Below are 22,066 nucleotides of genomic sequence, written 5' to 3'. Positions count from 1 at the left end.
ACAGGGGACACCTTCAGTGTGATGCTCCTCTCCCAGGAGTTATCAGACAGCAGCCTTCACATACTTGATTATTTTCCACAGGGCTCCCGTGTCACCTCAATTCTCAGATCACTCTAGATCTTTCTCCGGCTTCACCAGAAATAACGGCAGAGAGATTGCAGGCCATTTGTAAATAGCACTGAATGTTTCAACTTTTAGCATTTAATTTTCTACTGTATTACACTGAAAATAGAATGATATAAAAGTAAGTCTCCTTAGAAAATAGACAAGGTTTTAAGAAGGAAACTAAGAGTTTAAATGTTATAACTGTGGGGGAAAATCCTCTTTAAAACCAAAATACTTGCCTAAATTTCATAATATGTCTGTAGAAAGCTTTACTAACCACTTAATCCTCAGACACACAAAGAAAAAGGAAACAAAACATTAGACTCCTGAGAATCATTTCTTTTCCTTTGTCAGCACTGAGAGCATTTGGGCAACAAAGCTCATTACTAGATTTCCATAATTAAGTTGTATCAAAAATATAATAAAACTGGACATTTTCAATAAAGGAAGCTCCTGCTGCCTCTTCCAAGCACACACACTAGAAACACAGTAATAGGCAAACATAGGAAAATAAAAATCTGCGTAGATGCAACACAATCTGTAAAAATCACCAGAAAGTGAGTAAAACCAGCTAATAAAGGCAACAGCACAATGCTTGGAAAGCTTTCTAATATCATGAATATCATATGGTTCTCAAGAATACCAGTCACTGGCACAAACTGTGAAAACAAATTATTTATGGCTCAAGAAAAGGTAAAATAGTCTCAGAAGATTTCCCATGAATAAAAGATGAAATACTGGGGACTTCCCTGGTGGCGCAGTGGTTAAGGATCTGCCTGCCAATGAAGGGGACACAGGTTCGAGCCCTGGTCCGGGAAGATCCCACATGTTGCGAAGCAACTAAGCCTGTTTGCCACAACTACTGAGCCTGCACTCTAGAGCCTGTGAGCCACAACTACTGAGCCTCTGTGCCACAACTACTGAAGCCCACGTGCCACAACTACTGAGCCCGCAAGCCACAACTACAGAGCCCGTGCGCCTAGAGCCTGTGCTCCAAAACAAGAGAAGCCACCGCAATGAGAAGCCTGCGCACCACAACGAAGAGTAGTCCCTGCTCTCTGCAACTAGAGTAAGCCCGCGCGCAGCAACGAAGAGCCAACACAGCAATAAGTAAATAAATAAATAAATTTATTTATTAAAAAAAAAAAGATGAAATATTGGAATTCATATGGTCTATAGAACAAGTGTTTGCAAAATATCAATAGTTTCCTTCTAAGTCAAGACCAGTATAGCATTTTCAATTAAGAGATCCAAAACATTCATAGGTTTCTAAATAAAATAAAGTATTTTCATTGAGCATCAATTAGATGAAAAAAAAATCTTTTAATTAAAAAGCAGGAGCCACGCTTCAAGCAATAACAGACTTGGTTTGGCCATGCATGAATATATGTCTCACCCGCCAAGGACCTAGTGGTCATTCTGAATTCTTTAAAATACTGGCCTTGCACTTCAGTACAGATTTGTCTTTCTTTTTTTAACTTTTCCTTGTACTTTGAATTCATGGAGTATTACAGAAGAAAGCATATTTTAAACCTGCTTTAAGTCTCCAAATTTCAAGGAAATCATGGTTTTTGGTGAGTAGCAATAATGCTGTGGGTATACGTGTGCACCGCTATTTGTCCCCTAAGAAAGCCTCAGGTTTAAAATTGGGGTTTGCAGCCTCTTCCTCGGAGCAGTGTGAGGACCAGCACCAGCTGATTCACCTCTTGGCTTAGAAAGAGCCTATTAGGGAGCTCCTAAGTTGAACCACAGGGAACTGGTCCCGTTAAATGAAGATTCCCGTTAAAATGAAGATGCTTCTGTTCCCGTTAAAATGAAGATGAACTTCCAACCTGTCAGGCCAGAAGTGTTTTGTTCTGTACCTGAGCACGTTTCCATGATCTTCCTCAGAGGTCCGCAGACGTACATTAGTCCAACAAGGATCCCGGCCAGATGCCCGGCGAAGGAAGTCCTAGGGGAGAAGGAAAGCCTTCGTGAGTGTTTGCTCTGCTGCGTACTAGAGACCGTCTTCTCATCAGCCCGGGGCGCGTCAATTAGTCACAGCCTGCAGGCTCTCTTCTACATCACGTGTTTCACGCTGAGCGTCATTTAACTTACTCCCAAGAACAACATTTCCTATCTTACCAAAAAAAAAAAGTACAGTGAATAACAACCGTGACATGTTTAAAAGGCAATATCCCTCCTTGACCAAGAAAAGTGGGCTGGCTCCTTCAGAGTAGCAGAGGCATTTTGTTAAGACAACCCATTACACTTCTTCCAGTTTTTTCTCTGTAGCTCTTATCACAAAACATAAACGAAACGCATTTTCTCTGAATTAAATCTTGAATTAGCTAGCCACTGTGAGGGACAGGAGCTATCTGTGTTCACCGCAGAGCAGACCGCTACGTTTTTACCCACCCCTGACTAGTGAGGCGGAGAGCAAGAGAAACTCGGCAGAAGAGATGTCCACACTGGGCCCCCCTAGCCCCACTACAAATATGCATCTTTCAGTCGCTCAGCCAAGAAAACCCAAAAATGTAAACTCCAAGCTTGAAAGATGAGATAGAGCATTAAGTTGGTTCCACTCTTCTTAAAATAGCATCTAAGATCGGCAATCACTTCTAAATATAAATACAAGGCAAGCCTCAGCTAAGTATATGCTGAATGAGTAAAACAGTAAATGAAAGAAGATCATCCAACAGGGTTCTCTGCCGCCCCCCAGCTCTTCCTCTCAATGCAGCCCACACCCTCCCATCAGTTATTCTCCCAGAACAGAGGTGAGGTCATGTATGTCACTGCCATCCTGTGGGGATCACCGTCTTCTCTGTTGACAGAACGCTCTAGCCTGCAGTCAAGGCCTCCCAACACCTGGCCTTGCCCAACTCCTCCTTCCACCCTCACCTCCTGCTAAACCCATCCCCACAGCCCACTGCCAGAGCCCCCCACGTGCTCACTGGTGACCACAAGGCTAGGAGGAACAGCACCCCTCTCGTAAAAAATCACGTCCCAGTTGAAGAGTTGCTCTTTCCTTCTGCTGCCTGGCAACTGAAAGTTACCAAGGAGCCGGATGTGAACTCCAAGAGAACACTGACTTCCGTGGTTTTCACATATGTATTTCATATACCGAGGACTGTGCCTGGCACAGGACAGACACTCAAATATGTGTTGAATGCATGATTCCAGTGTCCCAGGATGGTTTCACCAAGAGCACCAGGAGGCAAGTTAAAACCGCTGCATCTTGAACCTCAGAGCGCTGGCTGTGCCATGGCAGTGACCGAACCGTGGCGCTGACGTTGTCACCCACGCAAAACCTAGAATCAAATGCAATACACCTTGTGACCATGGCCACAGGGGACAGGGGAAAGAGGCCCTAAATGCCACAAGCAAGGCAGCCACAAGTGACTGTCATTATCTCAGAGCCAGGGAAAGACTTGCTGGTTCTCAGGAAAGAAACAGGCAAGGGAACACTTCAGAGAAAAAGACTAAAGGAAGCTTTCTGTAGACAGGACGGCACTGCCTCTTGCTCCCAACAGCCAAGTCGATCACACTATTGCCCAAATAAGGTCCTGCGTACATCTACACACACCGAAAGTCACACCATTTGTGCGTGCGTGCACACACACACACACAATTATCCCTTCAGGACAGCTATTATTTTCATCAAATGTATCTACCTCACAGTATGTTTAACCTGATAATAAAAACATGGGATCAGATACTCAGTTTTCCCATTTTCAGGGAAGAATAGTATCAACTGTGCTTTCCTTTAGCTTTTCCAAAAAAAACCAAAATTGTACTTATTTTATTCTATTTTTAGGCTAAATAAACTCTCCAACTAGTTCTAGGAATGGCAAAGAAAGTGGTAGTTTGAGGGAAACAAAGAAGAGGCCAGAATCAGTTTTTTAAAAACAGTAACCTCAATTTAACTGAAAAGAATAAAATACATCAATATTTTTGAAACTTATTAAGCCAATCTTTATGGTGAATCATATAGATATAAAATGACAAGGAAGAAAATTTTCAATTTTAAATCCCAACCTATTAAACAATCAACCTTGAATCTCATTTACAAGTTAGAGTCTAGTTAGTTAAATGAATTTTTTCTCTCTCTAAATGGGTCTGTAGAAGTCTGAGTTATAATCTAACTGCAAATAACTAGGAAAGGGAGGCTGGCAGACCAGAGACCACACAGCATTATCTGCCAACATTCAGCATTTTCCACAAAAGTCCCAACTCGACACTCTTGCTGTCCTTACCATTTTCTTCAAGCTCTGTATTAGTGTGCTTCTTTTAAAATAAAAAACAAGGGCTTCCCTGGTGGCGCAGTGGTTGAGAGTCCGCCTGCCAAGGCAGGGGACACTGGTTCGAGCCCTGGTCTGGGAAGATCCCACATGCCGCGGAGCAACTGGGCCCGTGAGCCACAATTGCTGAGCCTGAGCGTCTGGAGCCTGTGCTCCGCAACAAGAGAGGCCGCGATAGTGAGAGGCCCGCGCACCGCGATGAAGAGTGGCCCCCGCTTGCCGCAACTGGAGGAAGAGAGGCCGCGACAGTGAGAGGCCCGCGCACCGCGATGAAGAGTGGCCCCCGCTTACCACAACTGGAGAAAGCCCTCGCACAGAAACGAAGACCCAACACACCCAAAAATAAATAAAGAAATAAATTTTAAAAAAATAAATAAATAAAAATAAAAATAAAAAACAAGAAGAGATAATGATCTTATTCAGTCAAAACTGAGAACCTCTCAACATTACACACACAAAGGGGAGGATACCATCAATGAAAAAAGGAATCATATGCTTGTTTCAAGAGGTATGTTAACTTGCTCCACGCCGTAGGTAACCATGCAACCAACTACCTCTCTTGGCCCTCTAAGAGATACCCATGTCCTGAGAGAGGAAACAGACCTGCAGACAGGAAATGGAGCTGGGAACTACCTTCTCCCCAGCAGGATGGGGCACCCCAGTCCTAGGATTAGGGCACTTTATCCCCACCCCTGGGGGGTGCTGTGAAGCCACAAGGAGGCCCTGGGCTTCGGGGGAAGAAGACACATCTGGGTGCTGATCAGTGGCTGGGAACTACCTTCAAATGTAACAGCTTTAGAAACACACTGTGTTATTATGATCATAATTATACATGCTAAACACGTTTCCACATTCGTGGTGTCTGAGCATGCCCGCGGCTCTACAGAAGCCCTCCTGGAAGGCATGCGCTCTCCTCTGTTCTTAGTTATACCTTCAGGCTGACACCCCAAGGGGCAGGCTGGGAAAACCCTGCTCTTAGGAACAGCTTATTCTTGACTGAAGCAGGTCTTAGGCTGGGACTGAGGATTTGGTGATGACCTGCCTCCCCACATCCTAATTTAAGGTAATTCCTCAGGAACAGAACCACCATATTCAATGCTACATCCATGATCACACCTGGTACAGTAAATGGCCTGACACTGACACTCAGTAAACAACTACTGAATGAGTGGAGAAGTGGAATTAAAATAACACATAAAACGCACATATCTAACGTACATTACAACTGTATTCTAAAAACACAAGTCACACCGGTCACCAGTTAATAGCTGTTTTTGTATCAAATTTCACTGGGAGAGCTAACGATTGAACACAACACACCCTCCCCTCCCTCCCCTGTGCACACTTGGACAAGGTATTACACAAAACATGTGCTCGATTAACAGAACAACAGCACTAAGCCTATTATTATAGCTTAAAATTGATCCCTTAGAAGCTTTACTTCTTCTGATAGCTCAATAGTGACTCTCTTTAGAAAATCGTAAGAGCTATAATCAAACACTGATTGTGATGGTGCGAAGAGGTCACAAGAGTCAGATACACTGCTTCTGTGTGTGGTTACACAGGTCGTACACTGCACACACTACTGTGAGAAGGCAAATCATCTGTCCAGGGTCTCAACAGTTCCACAAAGTAACTGACAGATCCAGTATTCAAATTCATATCATTCTATCTCAACATCAGAGCAAGTTAAGTACTGATGTAATTTCACCTTAATAGGGGACAATACCATAATCCAGTAGTTCTTAAACTTGTCCAGGTTCTAAACCCCTTTAAATATCTGATAAAAGCCATGAATCCTGTCTGCAGAAAGACTACACATACACAAAATATGTCACTTATAATTTTAAGAAGTTCATAGATAGCTTGCGTCCTATCCATGGACCTCTCAATAAAAATCCTTGCCTAAAAACATTTCATCACAAACAGAAGAATTTCGAACATCAGCACCAAGTCTAAGCAGTTATATACTCAATTGGAAAAACATTTTGTTTATACTCAAATCCTAACACAGAGGCAGCCATTTACTTAGATTACTTAAGTTTATGAACATGTCCAATTTCTTTATTGGCCCATTGCTCTCTAATGGTGGAACCTACATCTGGGTTCAATTTATTTCTTTCTAAAATCCAACTTTAAGTAATTCTTTCAGTTAAAGTCTGAGACTAAAAAATTCTGCTAGTCTTTGTATGTTCGAGAAGGTCCTTATTTCTGCATCCTTTTTTGTTGATACGTGTAGTGATCTACTACTGCTGCTATGAAATGCACTGTCAGTTGGACAGTCATTCTTCTGCAGGTAATGTCTTTTCTCTCAGCCTTTGAGATTTTCCCTTTGTGTTGGATTTACTATCATTATAGAACAATCATTCCAGGTGTAGATTTGTTTAATTTACCCTCCTTGAGATTTGCTGTGTTTTTTCAATCTGAGGTCTCGTGTCTTTCTGTAATTCTGAAAAATCTTCAGCCATTGTTTTTTGCCCTATGGACCTCTAGATATGCAGCACTTGTGTATTTCCTGACTCAGAGTGGGAGCTCAATACATGTTTATAGAAAAAACTATAAAGAAAAAAGAAAAAAAGATGAAAAGCAAGTATCAGGGGGCTTCCCTGGTGGCACAGTGGTTAAGAATCTGCCTGCCAATGCAGGGGACACGGGTTCGAGCCCTGGTATGGGAAGATCCCACATACCGCGGAGCAGCTGGGCCCGTGAGCCACAATTACTGAGCCTGCGCGTCTGGAGCCTGTGCTCCGCAACAAGAGAGGCCGCGATAGTGAGGCCCGTGCACCGCGATAAAGAGTGGCCCCCGCTTGCCACAACTAGAGAAAGCCCTCGCACAGAAATGAAGACTCAACACAGCCATAAATAAATAAATAAATAAAATTAAAAAAAAAAAACAAAACACCAAAAAAGGTCGCCAGTAATCTTTAAAAAAAAAAAAAAAAAAAAGCAAATATCAAATCAATGTTGCTACATATTACTTATAAGGGACAGTGACGGTGGAAAGATAATTTGGGAGCAAAAGTAAGATTAAGTTACTCTTGTGGATTACATGTCAGTTATATCTCAATAAAGCTGAAAAAAAGATATTATTGTGGATTTTAGTTACACAAACTATATGCGGATATTATTAACAACAGCACACAGTGTTCTTTCCTACAATGCCAGCATTGGGCGATCCTCACTCCTTAAACAGGCTATTTGTAAGGCTGAGCTACCTTATGTGCTTATGCAAATGTTCCTGCTGTCATGTGCACTGCTGAAGACTCAAAAACTAAAGCTATGATTGAAATCTGGGATAAGCTATACAGGTCCTCTGTTAAATGGCAACTTCTTCCCACAGTTGAAGAGGCTGCCCTCTCAGGCACAGCTCAGAAAGCAGAAAATGAATTACTCTAAGACATAATCTCCCGTGTATGCAGAGCAAATGACCTCATTGAGGACGTAACTTCATGGAGACACAGGGTTGGACAAGGTAAGATAGTAAGGCAAGGTAAAAGGCAGTCAGCTAGAAGTGGCCTCTTGTACTGTACGTTCCAGAATTTCCTCCTGTAAAAGCAGTTACTATTACCAGATAGGGACTGAGCTGATCAGAAGCTCTGGGGTTTGGGGATCTTAATAAAAGGTCCCAGATTGGCATTCGAGCAACAAGATGTAGCAAGAATTTTTTCAGGTTTAATGAATGCCACTACAAAAAATCTTGATCGTATTGTTTCTTCCCAAGATAAACTATTCTTAAGCCATCTGTTTCTATCCGTGATGCTGTCTTCAACCACACCAGCCTGTGTCTTTGGCAATGGCAATCTGGGAGAGACTTGGTCTGTATGTCCTCTTTGTTTCTCTTACCATACCTCCCTCATTCCGCCCCTGTCCCACCCCACCCAGCCACCTTTGGCTTCAGAAGTAAAAACTAGTCACCTTCCAATATTACATCTTCCCAAAGGCAATGCAACCTCTACTACTCTTGCTGGTTTAATAAACATGGCTCCAACCTCAGACATAGGGCTGGGAGCTGACTGCTGACATTTACTTCAGTCCCAGACAAACATGACCTGGACAAAAACAAGCATTACAAAGGTGGGAGAAGCCTCTTTTACCAAAGAGCTTCCAATATAATAGATGATGCCCAGCAATTCCTTGGCTCTCAAGCCCATGTCTCTCAGCCGGGCAGGAAGAGAATTCCATAAGCTGGTTCAAGGAAGTAGCATTCATTCATTCATTCATCCATCCATCCATCCATCCAATATTTACTGACTGACTACTACATAAATAAGACAAACACAGTCACTGCCTCACAGATCTTACGATTTGCGGGAGTAACAGACACAGACAGACACACACACAATAACTGCAAATTGTGGGAAGTGTAGGAAAGTGGGTCTACTTTCCCTAGAGTGGTCTGGGATGGCTCCGTAAGTGGCACTTAAAGTGACACCCACAGGATTTGGAGCTGGCAGGTCACAAGGTGAGGATGGGTGCTTCTGGCAGGGAAAAGCACATATGGAAGAGCTGTGAGGCAGGGAAGAACTTGGTGTTTTAAAAACACTGAGATGGCTATGAGGCGGCTGAGTATAGCGAGGTGGTGTAAGGACATGGGGTACAGCATGCGATGAATTTAGAAAAACAGGGAAAAGTCAGGTCCTATAGGCCTTATGTGCCATGCGGAGGAATCTGGGTGGTTTGATAAGCACATTGGGAGGCCACTGCAGAAGCTTAAAACAGGAGAATTCTTAAGAGTGATCTATCCTGTCTGCTGAGAGAGCAGACTCTAGAGAGGCAAGAATGGCCAGTGTAAGCAGATCAGTAAGGAGGCTGGTGTAGCTCAGGTGAGAAACGGTGGCGGTTTGGGAGAGGGTGGCAGCAGTAAGAGTGGGGAGCAGTGAACGGCTTGGGGTCTGTTTTGGTGGCAGAGATAAAAGGACTTGTTGACGGATTCAGTGTTGGGTTGAGGGAAAGGGAGAAAGCTAGGCTTTTGGCTTGTGCAAGGAGATGCACGAGGGAACCACTTACTGAGATGGGGAAGATGGGAGAAAAGGGGGAGGGTGCGGGGAGAGCCCAAGTGCTCAGTTTTGTTGTGTTTACTCCGAGATGCCTGCAGGACAATTAAATGGCAATATCTAGGGGAGTGTTCAGCAGGTAGCTGGATACCAAGTTAGAAACTGAGAGGAAGAATGATTCAAAATATTGCTCACATATTTCATTTTATTCGACTCCTAGACCATTTGTATACAATAGGACCATGATATTGTATCTTTAAGTATATGACATATAATGCATTATACACACGCAATTATATGTATAATATCTAAAAACAAGATTTAAAGGAAATACATAAAAACAGCAACAGATAATACAGGGAAAATACATCCCCCTTTTTTTGTTCCTAATTTCTTATAATAGTGCTTTAGTGATTTCATTATTTTTTTTTTGAAATATAAAGGAAACAGTAACTGAGCAAGGCTCCCATTTGAAAAACAATATTTCTCTCATCGTTGTGGCGGATAAATCTAAACATTTTCGTTGCTGTTGGGGTAAATCGTCAAGAAAGCTCTCCCCCATGTGGCACGTGCTAGTGCTTTTAAACCGAACTCCAGATGAAAATCATGATCACTAGCTTTGTGGTATTAATAAGTTTCTTTAGAAACTGTGTTGTTATTCCAATCTCCTTCAAAGCAAAATGAGAAGTTGTGCCCAATTAAATGAAAGAAACAAGTAAGTGAAATTACATGCAAAATAAAGGAATAACCCAGTACACTTAATTGGAGGTCAGATGTTAAAGAGTCAGTGTAATTCCGTACGTGAGGCCGGTGTTCTTTTCCTCACCAAACTCTTCCCATAACTAGACACCTCCTAGAGTCCCCTTTCATGTATCTTCCATATCACTGCTGAGTAGACTCCAATTGCCCAAAATCTCTCCATCAGCTCTGCACCGCCCCCCCCAGTCCTGCCCCACCACAAGCTTGAGCCATTTGCAAAAGCCATGCTTCCACTCTTCGCAACTTTGTATGCACTATTCCCTTTGCCCAGCTAAGCCCTAGCAAAACAGCCTTCCTGGTCCGCCTTCCCTCAGGACAAGGCAGGGGCTGCTTCTGGGCTCCTGCAGTATTGTCTGAGTTCCTCTAGCATTTAAGGACCTTCCCTGTCTGCTGATTTTTCTGCCGTTGCCCTGCTGCTTAAGCTACTGGCTACCAACCCTATCACACCCAATGCCCCCTTAAACCCAAATATTCTTTAATGCTCTTTCTATTTTCTTGTAATGGAATTTATAAATAACTTACCTACACACATACTTTTAAAAACACAGACAAAACAAACACGTGCACTCTCAACTCAACACAATGCCCCAGTTGTAAAAATTAAGAAAGAAAATTTTAATTCACATAGTAAAATACTATGATTTATAAACGTTGAGGCAGAACACCATCAGAAGACATATAAAGTCGTCCTTTGCTTGCCCCTATGTACGGAATCTGCACGAAGGTGAGGTTAAGAAATGCAGGGAGGTACAGATGGGCTTTCTGTGACTCAAACACCACAGGCAGGGTTCCACTGGTCACGTGATCTTACGTGAGGGTAACTAACTTTTGACTCCAAATAAAGCAAAGTATAACACAATTTTCCCTTCAGTTACATTTACAATTCAATTTACAATTTTCCTGGAAAAGTCACTGTATATTATTACATCTATGCCAAATAAAAAAAATCTTTGTGTTTATATGAAAAACACAATCAGGTTTTAGGCTCGGATAATCATGAACAGGTTTTTTACCTACAGAAAAGTCCTTTCAACAGACTGGGGTGTGCGGTGTGCAGGACATTGTTGTTGAAGGGGACGGTCCCGCGTGCTGCAGGGCAGCTAGAACCTCTGGTCCTCACACACCAAGTGCCAGTAGCACCTCCACTAATCATCGTGACACCTACAAACAGCCCTGTAAATGTCCAAGATCCTTCCTGGGGACCATGTGACCTATCCCAGTGGAAAACCACTAGCTTAGCACACAGCAAATGCTTATTAAATGTTTGTGGAATTGATGACCTTTAATCATTAGGCCCCAAAAATATTTCTTTTCGAAGTACGTCTCATGTGACCACATCATGCACAAATTCCAAGGATTCCAAGTAAATTTACAACATATTGAACTGATACGCAAGAAAACTTCCCACCACAACTGACACGCACGTGGGGAGCGAGACTGTTTGGAAGAGGCCGTGATCACTTCCACACTGCGCTGTGGCAGAATAAATGCAGCTTGGCACGTGAAACCACTCTGCCATCTGCTATTACTACAGACGAAAATATTTCTGGATACCACATGAATGATTATGTGCACATCACCTCCAGAAAGTAAATGTAAAATGAAAGAGAAGTTGGATTGTTTATAGCCTGATTTTAACATATGCTACTGTTATGACACAAATCGGCCTTTTGGAGGTATTTTCAGAAGCCGTGTCATAACTGGAAATCCTATGGCCCTATGGTAGCTGGGCTCTTTGAGGCTGCAGGGAGAGACTGGCTTAGGTGACCCCGATTAATGCGAGTTCATCATGGGGTACACAAGGAAGAGAGGATGGCAAGGAACAGTCTCGACTGTGAGCTGTGGCAGTAACTACTACACTGTGGTAGTACACACCAGACCACAAATGGATGGGATGCCCTTGCAGGCGGTGATCTTAATCCACTGGCTCTCAGTCCTGGCTACACAACAGAATCTCTTAGAGAGATGCTCAAAGTAACAGCTCCTTGGACTCCACTCCCAGAAGTTCTGCAGAACTGCTCTCGAGTGGGACCCTGACACTGCTGTGTTGGTTGGGTTACTTTTTGATTATGCTGTTTTTAATTCCCCAGGTGATTTTAATGTGTTGAGGTTGAGGACCATTGATCCTAAGCCAAAATTCAAATTCTAATGAGATTTCGGCTGGCATAGTAGGCCAATAAGAAAAACATTTTGAGTATTGGCAAGACTCTTCACCCTACAAAGTACCCCACAGAAGTGACATCTGTTTCCCTCCTTGGGAAGTTGGTCTTAATATATTCTGAAATGCTGCAAGAGAAGTAGGTATAGCTTTGAAAATGCATGCAAGGAAACATATGAACTTACTTCAAAGGATTTACAAGTTCTTTGTTCTTATAAAAACATGATAATTTAGCTAATGTACCCACATATTCAAGACAGTCATATACACACAGTCAAAGATGAAGACAGTAAAGAGCTAAGGTAACCCCTCAATCCCTAAATCCAACAGAAAGACTGAGAAACAAAACTGGATCATAAAGCTAGCCTACAATTTCAGAAAAGGTAAATACTACTTGTGGTTAAATCTGGTCTGAATCAAAATTCTAACTATGAATGCCCCACCTATTATATGACTCAAGAGACCTGGGCATGCCATGCATATCACATACTGCTCCTGTAGCAGCTTTATTGGTGTGCCTGTAAGGCACAGTTAATGTTGAACAAGAGCACAGAACCACCAGCTGCAAAGTTCTGAAAACCACCCGTACCAGAGTAGAATTTGTTTATGCAAGACAACATGCTATGCTGAACATCTATAGACAAAGTAACCCCGGTGAAGCCACAAGACCCATATGGGCTCATCTGAGGAACACTGTCACAGTTAACAATACACAGTTCCACCTCTGATGGAGGCCCAAGCAGGGCAGGTGTTCCCTCATCTCCTTTCCTGTCAGCTAGAGCACAACCGTGGGACTGATACTTGGCCAATGAGATACACCTCGTTCCTAATCTTGAGAATATGGTGATGAGAGTCCAAGGAAGCAGTGGCAATGGCACAAGTGTCCATCCAGTTCTCACAGGTTTTTTTCCAGCCCAAAACTTCAGAATTCTCAACAATTCTAGAATTTGCTTGGTATCCTTCTAATAAGTCCTTTTGTGGTTAAATATGCAAGTTAATTTCTGTTTTCAATCAAGAATCCTGACTGGTAAGGAACAGGTACATATATGGATGCCGAGGAGATATGTGGCTCTATCTTCTCCAGAATTGCTAGCCTTACGTTGATGTAAGACAGGAGCTGTTGGTCAACTCCGTCACCATGTGGAGAGAGCTTTCCTGAGAATGAAGCTGTGGTGTACAAATTCTAAGATGGGCCTGGTGATCCCTGATTCCTAGTATTCTCGCCCTTCATAAATCCTTTCTCCCTGAGCATGGATGGGACTACAACTTGTTTCTAACCAATAGAACAGAGCGTGCCACTTCCATGATTATGTTACATAAGACTGTAATTTCTGCCTTGCTAGCAGACTCTTCCTTGCTGGCTTTGATGAAGGAAGCTGCCCTATGGAGAGATTCAAGTGTCAAGGAACTGAGACTCTGGCTGACAGCAGACAGCAAGCCTCTCAGTCCAACAACCCACAAGGAACTGAGTTCTTTCAAAATCTACATAAGCTTGGAAGCAGATCCTTCCTCAGTCAAGCCTTCAGATGAGACCTCAGTGCTGACTGACACCTCTGTTGCAGTCTTGTGAGAAAACCTGGAGCGAAAGACCCAGATAAGCCATGCCCAGCCTCCTGACCCACACACACCATGAGATAATAAATGTGTGTTTTAAGCCACTACGTTTACTATAACTTGTTACATGGCAATAGATAACTAATACAGAAGCCAACACAGGAAAAAACAAAAAACAGAGCCAGAAGATAGAGATAGAATCCTGACGACATTGCTTGAGCTGAATCCCAGCACATCTGATGTCTCTGAAACCCTGAAATGCACCATTGGAAATTTTAACTATGTAAGTCAATAGAGGTCCTTTTCTTTGATCAAGTTAGTTTGAGCTGGGTTTCTTTAAACTGTAACTAAAAGAACCTCGATGAAGGTGTCCAAAGATGACAGAGGCAATGTAGAACCAACAGATCTCAAAGTCTCAAAGAGAATTCTGCTCTACACTATTTCAGTTCCCGTGCTGGCCAAGACTCCAGGTGGAATGGAGGGCTTGAATATTCAATAAAACTGTCAGAAAGGATGTTACCACACTAAAGAAATATTAACCCAGATGTTCAAGTCACTATGAATTTCCAGAACCTACACCCTTGAACTAGATACAGCTCCATTCGTCATGTGTGGGAGAAATAAAAATAATATTGCAAGAATTAAAGGAGAAAATACAGATAAAAGTGTCCCATATAATGTCTAATACATTGTACGTATTAAACAAAATTGTGAGTCAAAATCACCCACCTCACTTTTTTAAACTGAAAAACACTATTTGTAATTACTCATTTACTATCTCTACTCAAGAGCTCTTTGAAATCCATAGATACTTTTATCCAGTAAGGTGTTATTCTCAGGGACTCTGATGCGCTCAGACTTGTGTGAGCTTCATCAACCCTTCTTCTCGTACCCACAGAAGACAGCTCAGGGGCACTGAAGTGGTGGCAGCTCTTCCAAGGAGCCAGACACTGATTTCAGGACCTTCCTGTGTTGTATTTTTAGTCCTCCCAACAAACCCATGAGACGGGTACTGTGACTGGCCCCACTTAACTGATGAGGAACAGTAGAAGCGGCACTCAATAAGTGTGTGTTGAAAGGAGAATTGAGTAATGGATCCATCCCCAGTACCCCCTCACTGATGGATACACCTTCTGCCTGCCTTTGCTCAGCTTCTGTGAGTCTAGGACAGCATAAGTAGGACGTATGATCTGCAATGAGGAACATGAGAACAAGACTCCACATATATAACCAGGAGCCATATAATTGTTCACGTAACACAAGTCTAACAATATAATGGATCATGTTTTACCCACAAAACACTTTGAAAAAATGAATTAATCTACTCTGATTTCTAATTTGCACCTCTCAACAAACTTTTTCAAGAAACAATGTGTGCCTTTTTCAAATCTACTGAAAGATTTGTTTCACCAGGTGGTTTTAATCTTCTTTACTATTTTCTAAGAACTTCTGCCGCCTGTTCCCCATCCAATCTTTTTTTTTTTTTTACTGTCAATTCTGCACTGAACCTTAAGAAAACTCAACTGAAACTGACATGCAAAAATCTATGAAATCCAGATCAAAAGGGGACCTCAAGCCATCATTAAAAACGAAGACCTCTGGGGCTTCCCTGGTGGCGCAGTGGTTGAGAGTCTGCCTGCCAGTGCAGGGGGCGCGGGTTCGAGCCCTGGTCCGGGAGGATCCCACATGCCGCGGAGCGGCTGAGCCCATGAGCCACAACTACTGAGCCTGCGCGTCTGGAGCCTGTGCTCCGCAACAAGAGAGCCCGCGACAGTGAGAGGCCTGCGCACCGTGATGAAGAGTGGCCCCCACTCGCCGCAACTGGAGAAAGCCCGCGCACAGAAACGAAGAACCAACACAGCCATAAATAAATAAATGAAAACAAACAAACAAACAAACAAACAAAAAATCCTTCCTTGGCAAAATAAAAAACTTGGTAGCCCTAAGCCAATCCCAATTTAAAAAAAAAAAAAAAAAAAAAAACAACGAAGACCTCTGAGGAGGATCTTAGAATAACATGGACCACAGGAAGAACACCTCTCTCATTTGTTGGGCAGTCCACCTCTACCGGACAGGGAACAACAGCTCTCATGAGTCTTTTCAGACTGAATACAGCAGTGCCCCCTGGTCCATGATTTTGCATTCCAAGGTTTCAGTTACCCAAGGTCAACCGTGGTCCAAAATTGTTAAATGGAAAATTCCAGAAATAAACAATTCATAAGTTTTAAATTGTGTGCTGTTCTGAGTAGCACGATGAAACCTGTCACTGTCCTGCTCTGTCATGCCCGGGATGTGAATCATCCCTTTGTCCAGCATATATGCCTGTTAGACACTGAGTAGCCATCTGGGTTCAGATCGACTGTCACGGTATCACAGGGCTTGTGTTCAAGTCACCCTTATTTTACTTAATAATGGCCCCAAAGTACAAGGGTAGTGATGCTGGCAATTTGGATCTGCCAAAGGGAAGCCATTAAGTGCTTCCTTTAAGTGAAAAGGTGACAGTTCTCAACTTAATAAAGAGGAAAAACTGTACGATGAGGTTGCTAAAATCTACGATAAGAATGAATCTTCTATCCATGAAATTGTGAAGAAGGAAAAAGAAATTTGTGCTAGTATTGCTGTCACACCTCAAACTGCAAAAGTTCAGCTATCATAACGTATGATAAGCGCTTAGTTAGAATGAAAAAGGTATTAAATTTGTACAATAAGATATTTTGAGAAAGAGACCACATTCACGTAACTTTTATTACAGTATATTGCTATAATTGTTCTATCTTATTATTGTTGTTGTTCATTTTTTCTGTACCTAATTTATAAATTAAGTTTTATCATAGGTATACATATAGAGGAAAAACATACATATAGGGTTCAGCACTATCCATGATTTCAGGCATCCACTGGGGGTCTTGGAACGTATCCTCGGAGGAGAAGGGGGGCCTACGGTACTCAGAATGAGTCAATCCTGTATCATTTGAAACATCGTTACAAACAATGTGCGTTAAATAGTGTATAATCAGTATGCTCAAGACACTGATAGCAATCATATGTGGTGTACTCAGAGAGACACGGGAGTGGAATTTATGAATTTTAAATGAACTTTTACTGTTTCTTAGGGCAGATCTTTAAAATTACTGCTACAGTGCAAAAAGCTTAAAGACAGGTGTTTTCACCCTTCCTGTGTCTAGGTATAACCCTCCAATCACAGTGGTTGTGACTTGAGCCATTTCTCAATCCCTGCAAACACACCTTAAATCTTTTGCCATGAAAGCCATTTAATGCCTAACTCTGAAATTCTCAGATTAGAGATCTGATAACTCCAGAACATGACTAAGACCGCTGTTATTAGTGTAAAATACCTGGGGAAAACAAAACCAAATACGAACCATAATAATGACCATGATGAAGGAAAAAATTCTTCCGCTTTCAGAAAAACCACAATTCTTTATTGGCAGGAGGAAGAACTGTACAGAGGACCACACATGCCACTTAGCTTTTCCCCATAAATAAGTTTTCCTGGATAAGATCAGGAGAAATACGAGAGGAGCAATGAGTCAATGAGAAATGTGGCGAAGACTCATAATAACCTATGATCCTTACTTTTTCACTCCCAATTAGACTCCTGAATTAAGGAGGAGACTTAATATTCCACAAGGTCACTTGGCCACCACCTATCCGGGTAGGCAAGCTCTTAGGAATCTCACACTTATTCAAAGTGAACTGTCTTCCACGTGGACTCTCCCCTCATCCCTCACTCAGCAGCACACAAGAGGGAAGAAAAGGGGAGGAGGCTGCCATAAGTCAGTCATCAGGTTAGATAAACCAGACACGGCTCCTATTAGAAACCTACCATAAGTACACATGTGGTACCTGTGTTGAAATGACTTTAAGGCAATTCTCTAATGGGAAAATGCAAAAAAAACAAACAAAAAAAGAAACATTAGTAACAGAAAATTTCCATCAACACCATACTGGTTATTAGTAAAAAGACGTATCGGATAGTGTTCATTTCTAATTCATAGACTCTACTTGTATATTCAGCACAAAAGAGCATTGCAAGTTTATAAGGCCATTTTTCTGCCGCCTGCATGGTACTGAATTATTTAAAACTCATTTGAAAAACACACACACCTGACAGTTTTTAAAATATCATTTGACAACACCGTTTTCAACATCTATAAAAATATGTGCTAGAAAAGCAGATTCTGTACACTCTGTCTTTCATTAGCAAGTCCTGAAGTATTTTTACCCACTGGTGCATCACACTTCACAAAATCACTTCAGAGGAATAGGAAGTAATGTGAGCCTTTGTTCAGAGTTCAAGTTACTTGGTTTATATCATACAATTAATTTATATCACCCTCAAAGTAAAATTAACTGCTTCATCAAAATCTGCACAATGTCAGTTACACTGGGACATCTTCCCTCAAAAGTTACAGGATCTAAGCCCTCACAAACTGACTCAGTAAGATCTCATCAAATAAATTCTACAACTTTGGATGCAATACTGATGTTGGAATACACCTTAGAAACTCAAAGACCTTTTAAAGATTATATATCAATATTGTTTGGATCATAAAATCTCTATAATGTTTTCTTTTAAAAAGAATTTTGGGGTTTAACAATATTAGTCCAAAACTTTAATTATAAAAAAAAGAGTGATCTCTTAAAACAGAAAAAAAATTTTTTTTTAATAAATTTATTTATTTACTTTTGGCTGCGTTGGGTCTTTGTTGCTGTGTGCGGGGTTTCTCTAGTTGCGGCGAGCGGGGGCTACTCTGCTGCGGGGCACAAACTTCTCATTGCAGTGGCTTCTCTTGTTGCGGCGCACGGGCTCTAGGCACACGGGCTTCAGTAGTTGTGGAGCGCGGGCTCAGTAGTTGTGGCTCACGGGCTCTAGAGTGCAGTCTCAGTAGTTGTGGCTCACGGGCCCAGTTGCTCCGCGGCATGTGGGATCTTCCCAGACCAGGGCTCGAACCCGTGTCCCCTGCATTGGCAGGTGGATTCTTAACCACTGCGCCACCAGGGAAGCCCCAGAAAAAAATTCTTTATGAAAATATACATCCTTTTAGAAGTTGATTTAGCTTCCTCCATACCTACTTACATCTGCTTTTTCATATCTACTGTTTCAAGTTTTCCTTCTAGTTTTCTTAATTAAACCTGCCATAGACTTGCCCATTTGATTCGTCTTTTTAAAGGTATGGCCCTCCAATTATCTATCATTTTTTTCCTTTTTATTAAATTTTGCTTTTATCATTATCAATCTCTTCATCCTCTAATCTTGTATTTATTCCTTTTCTAGCTTCTTAAATTGAGGACTTCATCTATTTACTTTTTAAATTCCTTGTTATATTATAAAAAGCACTAAAGAGTTTGACATGGAGTGCTCTCATTGTTCATTTCTAAAGGTTTTATTTTTAATTTCCTCTTAATCATGGAGTTATTTAAATTTCCAAGTGATTATGAATGATTATTGGAATTGGTTTTTTTTTTCGTTTTACTCATATTCAGTTTTTAAAGTCTTTATTATTACTTTGTGATCAGAGAATATGGCCTATAAAATCTCTATTTTTAGAGGTGATTGAAGCTGCCTTTGTAGCCTGGTACACAGTCCCTATTTATATTACCTCATGTAGGAATGTGTGGTCTCTGTGTAGGATGAGGCTGGGCCGACGGGGCCAGGCACTGCTGGGCACCGAGGGGCACTTCAACCATTCTAGCCCCCTTGTTGAGCTGCCTCTCAGGCCTCCTGAATGTTGTTTTCTTTTTTACCCATTTGAATTGACTTTGCCTTCTAACTCAGCACTCAGGTTTTGCATCTGACTTCTTTCCTCTCTAGACTTCTGAACTCGGGTCAGTAACTCAACAATTTACACTTTGCCTATTATCTTTAGTTGGGCCAGCCACCCCAAACTGTCCTTATTCAACAAACATACACTTTTGAGTAAGTGTGATGGGCCAAGCACTGTTTCAGACACTGGGAATACACAGCAAACAGAAGAGACTATAGCTCTGCCCTCCTGGAACTTGGGAGGCACAGGTAAGTTAAGACTCACGAAAATATGCTACTGTTAATATTTTAATAACTCAATTTTTCCACTGTAAATAATGCATGCTCACCATAGAGGATTTGGCCAAAAAAAGTTAAATAAAAACAATAAATAATTCCATAACGTTAACAACTAATAATATTTTTATGTGCTTTTCTTAGTCCTTTTGGTGACTATTCTTACTTTGGAAAAAAACGGAAACCATATCATATGTAATACTCTGTATTCTACTTTCTACCCTTATCTTTTGCTTTTTTTGTTTTTTGTTTTTTGGCTTGCTGTGCTCAGCTTGCAGGATCTTAGTTCCTTGACCAGGGATTGAACTCAGGCCCACGGCAGTGAAAGCATGGAGTCCTAACCACTGGACTGCCAGGGAACTCCCTCTATCCTTATCTTGATGATCTTCCAATTCCATTAAAATAATCTCTGAAAATAGCATTTTAATGGCTATATAATATTCTATTACAACATGATTTATTAAACCACTTACCTACTACTAGATATTTAAGTGGTTTCCAATTTTCCAATTTTCCAATACTTCATGACAATAAATATACTTGCGTCAAAAAAATTTTTTTTGTATTTACAGTTATAATTTGGACAATTTCCTAGAAAGGTAATTACCAAACTAAAGGGTATAAACTTTTTACAGCTCTTCATACAGATCATCAAATTACTTTTCAGAAAGTCTGTACCAAGATACAGTCCCATCAGAAGTTTATGTAAACTCCCATTTCACCAAACTCTTAACAACAGTAATAATTTTCTAATCTTGTTGGTATAATAAGTAAAATAGCTTACTATTTTAATTTTCTGTATTTGGTCAACAATGAATTTTTATGTTTTACATTTATTAGTCACCGATTAATTTTTTTCTGTACATTGTCTATTGATGGACTTCTTTCTTGCAGTTAGTACTGTTCATCACAAAGATATGATCCTCTTTTTCCACCTATATTGCTAACTTTTTTGCCTTTCATTTTAATGTATAATGTATTTGGACCTGGAAAAAAGGTGTTGCTTTTGACTTCATTTGAGGTTATATTCATTGTTTTTAGGTTTAGAAATGTCCTCCCAACTCAAGAACTGAAAAATTACCCTCACACACTCCTAGACATTTTTCAGATGCTGTTTTTTAAATCTTCTAAACATAATCTATATGAAATTTGTTTTGGAGTACAGTGAGTGAGTTAAATCTATAAGTTTAATTTCTTCCAAATGGTTAAACTATTCTTCAAGTACCATTTGCTAAATAACCCTTATTTTCCCCCACTGATTTATGATGTTATCTTTATTTTGTTTGTGGCCTATTTTGCGCTAAAAAGATGTAGGGGAAAAAAGTGTGTCTTAGAATCAAGGAACTGTAGTAATAAAAATAATAGAAGAGATATATTGCTAGAAATAAAACTTGTTATTATTTGACCTGTGTGTTATAAATGACTACAAAATTAAAATGTTCTCCTCTTGAATTCAGAGGGGAACAATGTTCATTTAAAGAGAGATAAATTAGAATCAAATTATTTCATCTCTCATATAAGCTAATGAGAAGCCAACTTTAAATGGAAGGAGCATTCAAGTAGTCTACAGCCTGTTCTCAGCTGGTTATCACAGGATAATTGATGTACTAATGATTTCAATTCATAGCACCGACTGTCTTCATTTTGTATAATTTGAACCAAACCTGAATGTAAATGGAAAACAGTCCTCTTGACTATTTAACTCCCAAGACTTTTAACTAAAAATCACTTAATACTGCAGAAGAGGAAGGGGGAAATTAGCAAATATAAAGAACTTTCTATTTAAAAACATTCCTCCTTACACTGAAATGGGAAGAATTAAGAAAATACATCAGAAAGTTCCAGAGGTGTGATTTATCATCTTATTGAGAGTGAAAGTTGTGTAACATTTATCTCCAATAGTGTCTCCTGAAAAAAAAAAAATTCCAAACAGACCAAAGTGCATATTCTAAACACTCCAAAGGGAAATAAATGTGCTTCACAGGGTTCTTTTTCTTTAATTAAAAAAAATATTAGTAAGAAAAAAAGTCAACTCAAAATAATTGCTACAATTGGTAATTAACTTCTCAGATGAAAAAACACCCTTTTCCTGTAACACACATTATACAGAGCTCTTTAATTTAATAAGATGTACTTACTGATATCACCTTTT

General features: G+C 40.8%; 1 protein-coding gene across 5 annotated transcripts in view; it reads right to left on the bottom strand.

The window, feature by feature from the left end:
* The window catches only part of RHBDD1 (rhomboid domain containing 1), a 115,493-nt gene that overhangs the window by 60,071 nt on the left and 33,356 nt on the right, over positions 1–22,066 (bottom strand). For all 5 annotated transcript variants that reach the window (XM_057551687.1, XM_007166729.3, XM_007166730.2 and 2 more), the window contains exon 4: positions 1,968–2,056. In XM_057551687.1, coding sequence (XP_057407670.1) covers positions 1,968–2,056 — 89 coding nt within the window. The remainder of the gene's footprint in view (positions 1–1,967; positions 2,057–22,066) is intronic.

Source organism: Balaenoptera acutorostrata, chromosome 8 (assembly GCF_949987535.1).
Source record: "Balaenoptera acutorostrata chromosome 8, mBalAcu1.1, whole genome shotgun sequence".
NCBI classification, from domain to species: domain Eukaryota; kingdom Metazoa; phylum Chordata; class Mammalia; order Artiodactyla; family Balaenopteridae; genus Balaenoptera; species Balaenoptera acutorostrata.
The sequence above is the reverse complement of the archived record's forward strand: the minus strand, read 5'-3'. Positions and strand labels throughout refer to the sequence as shown.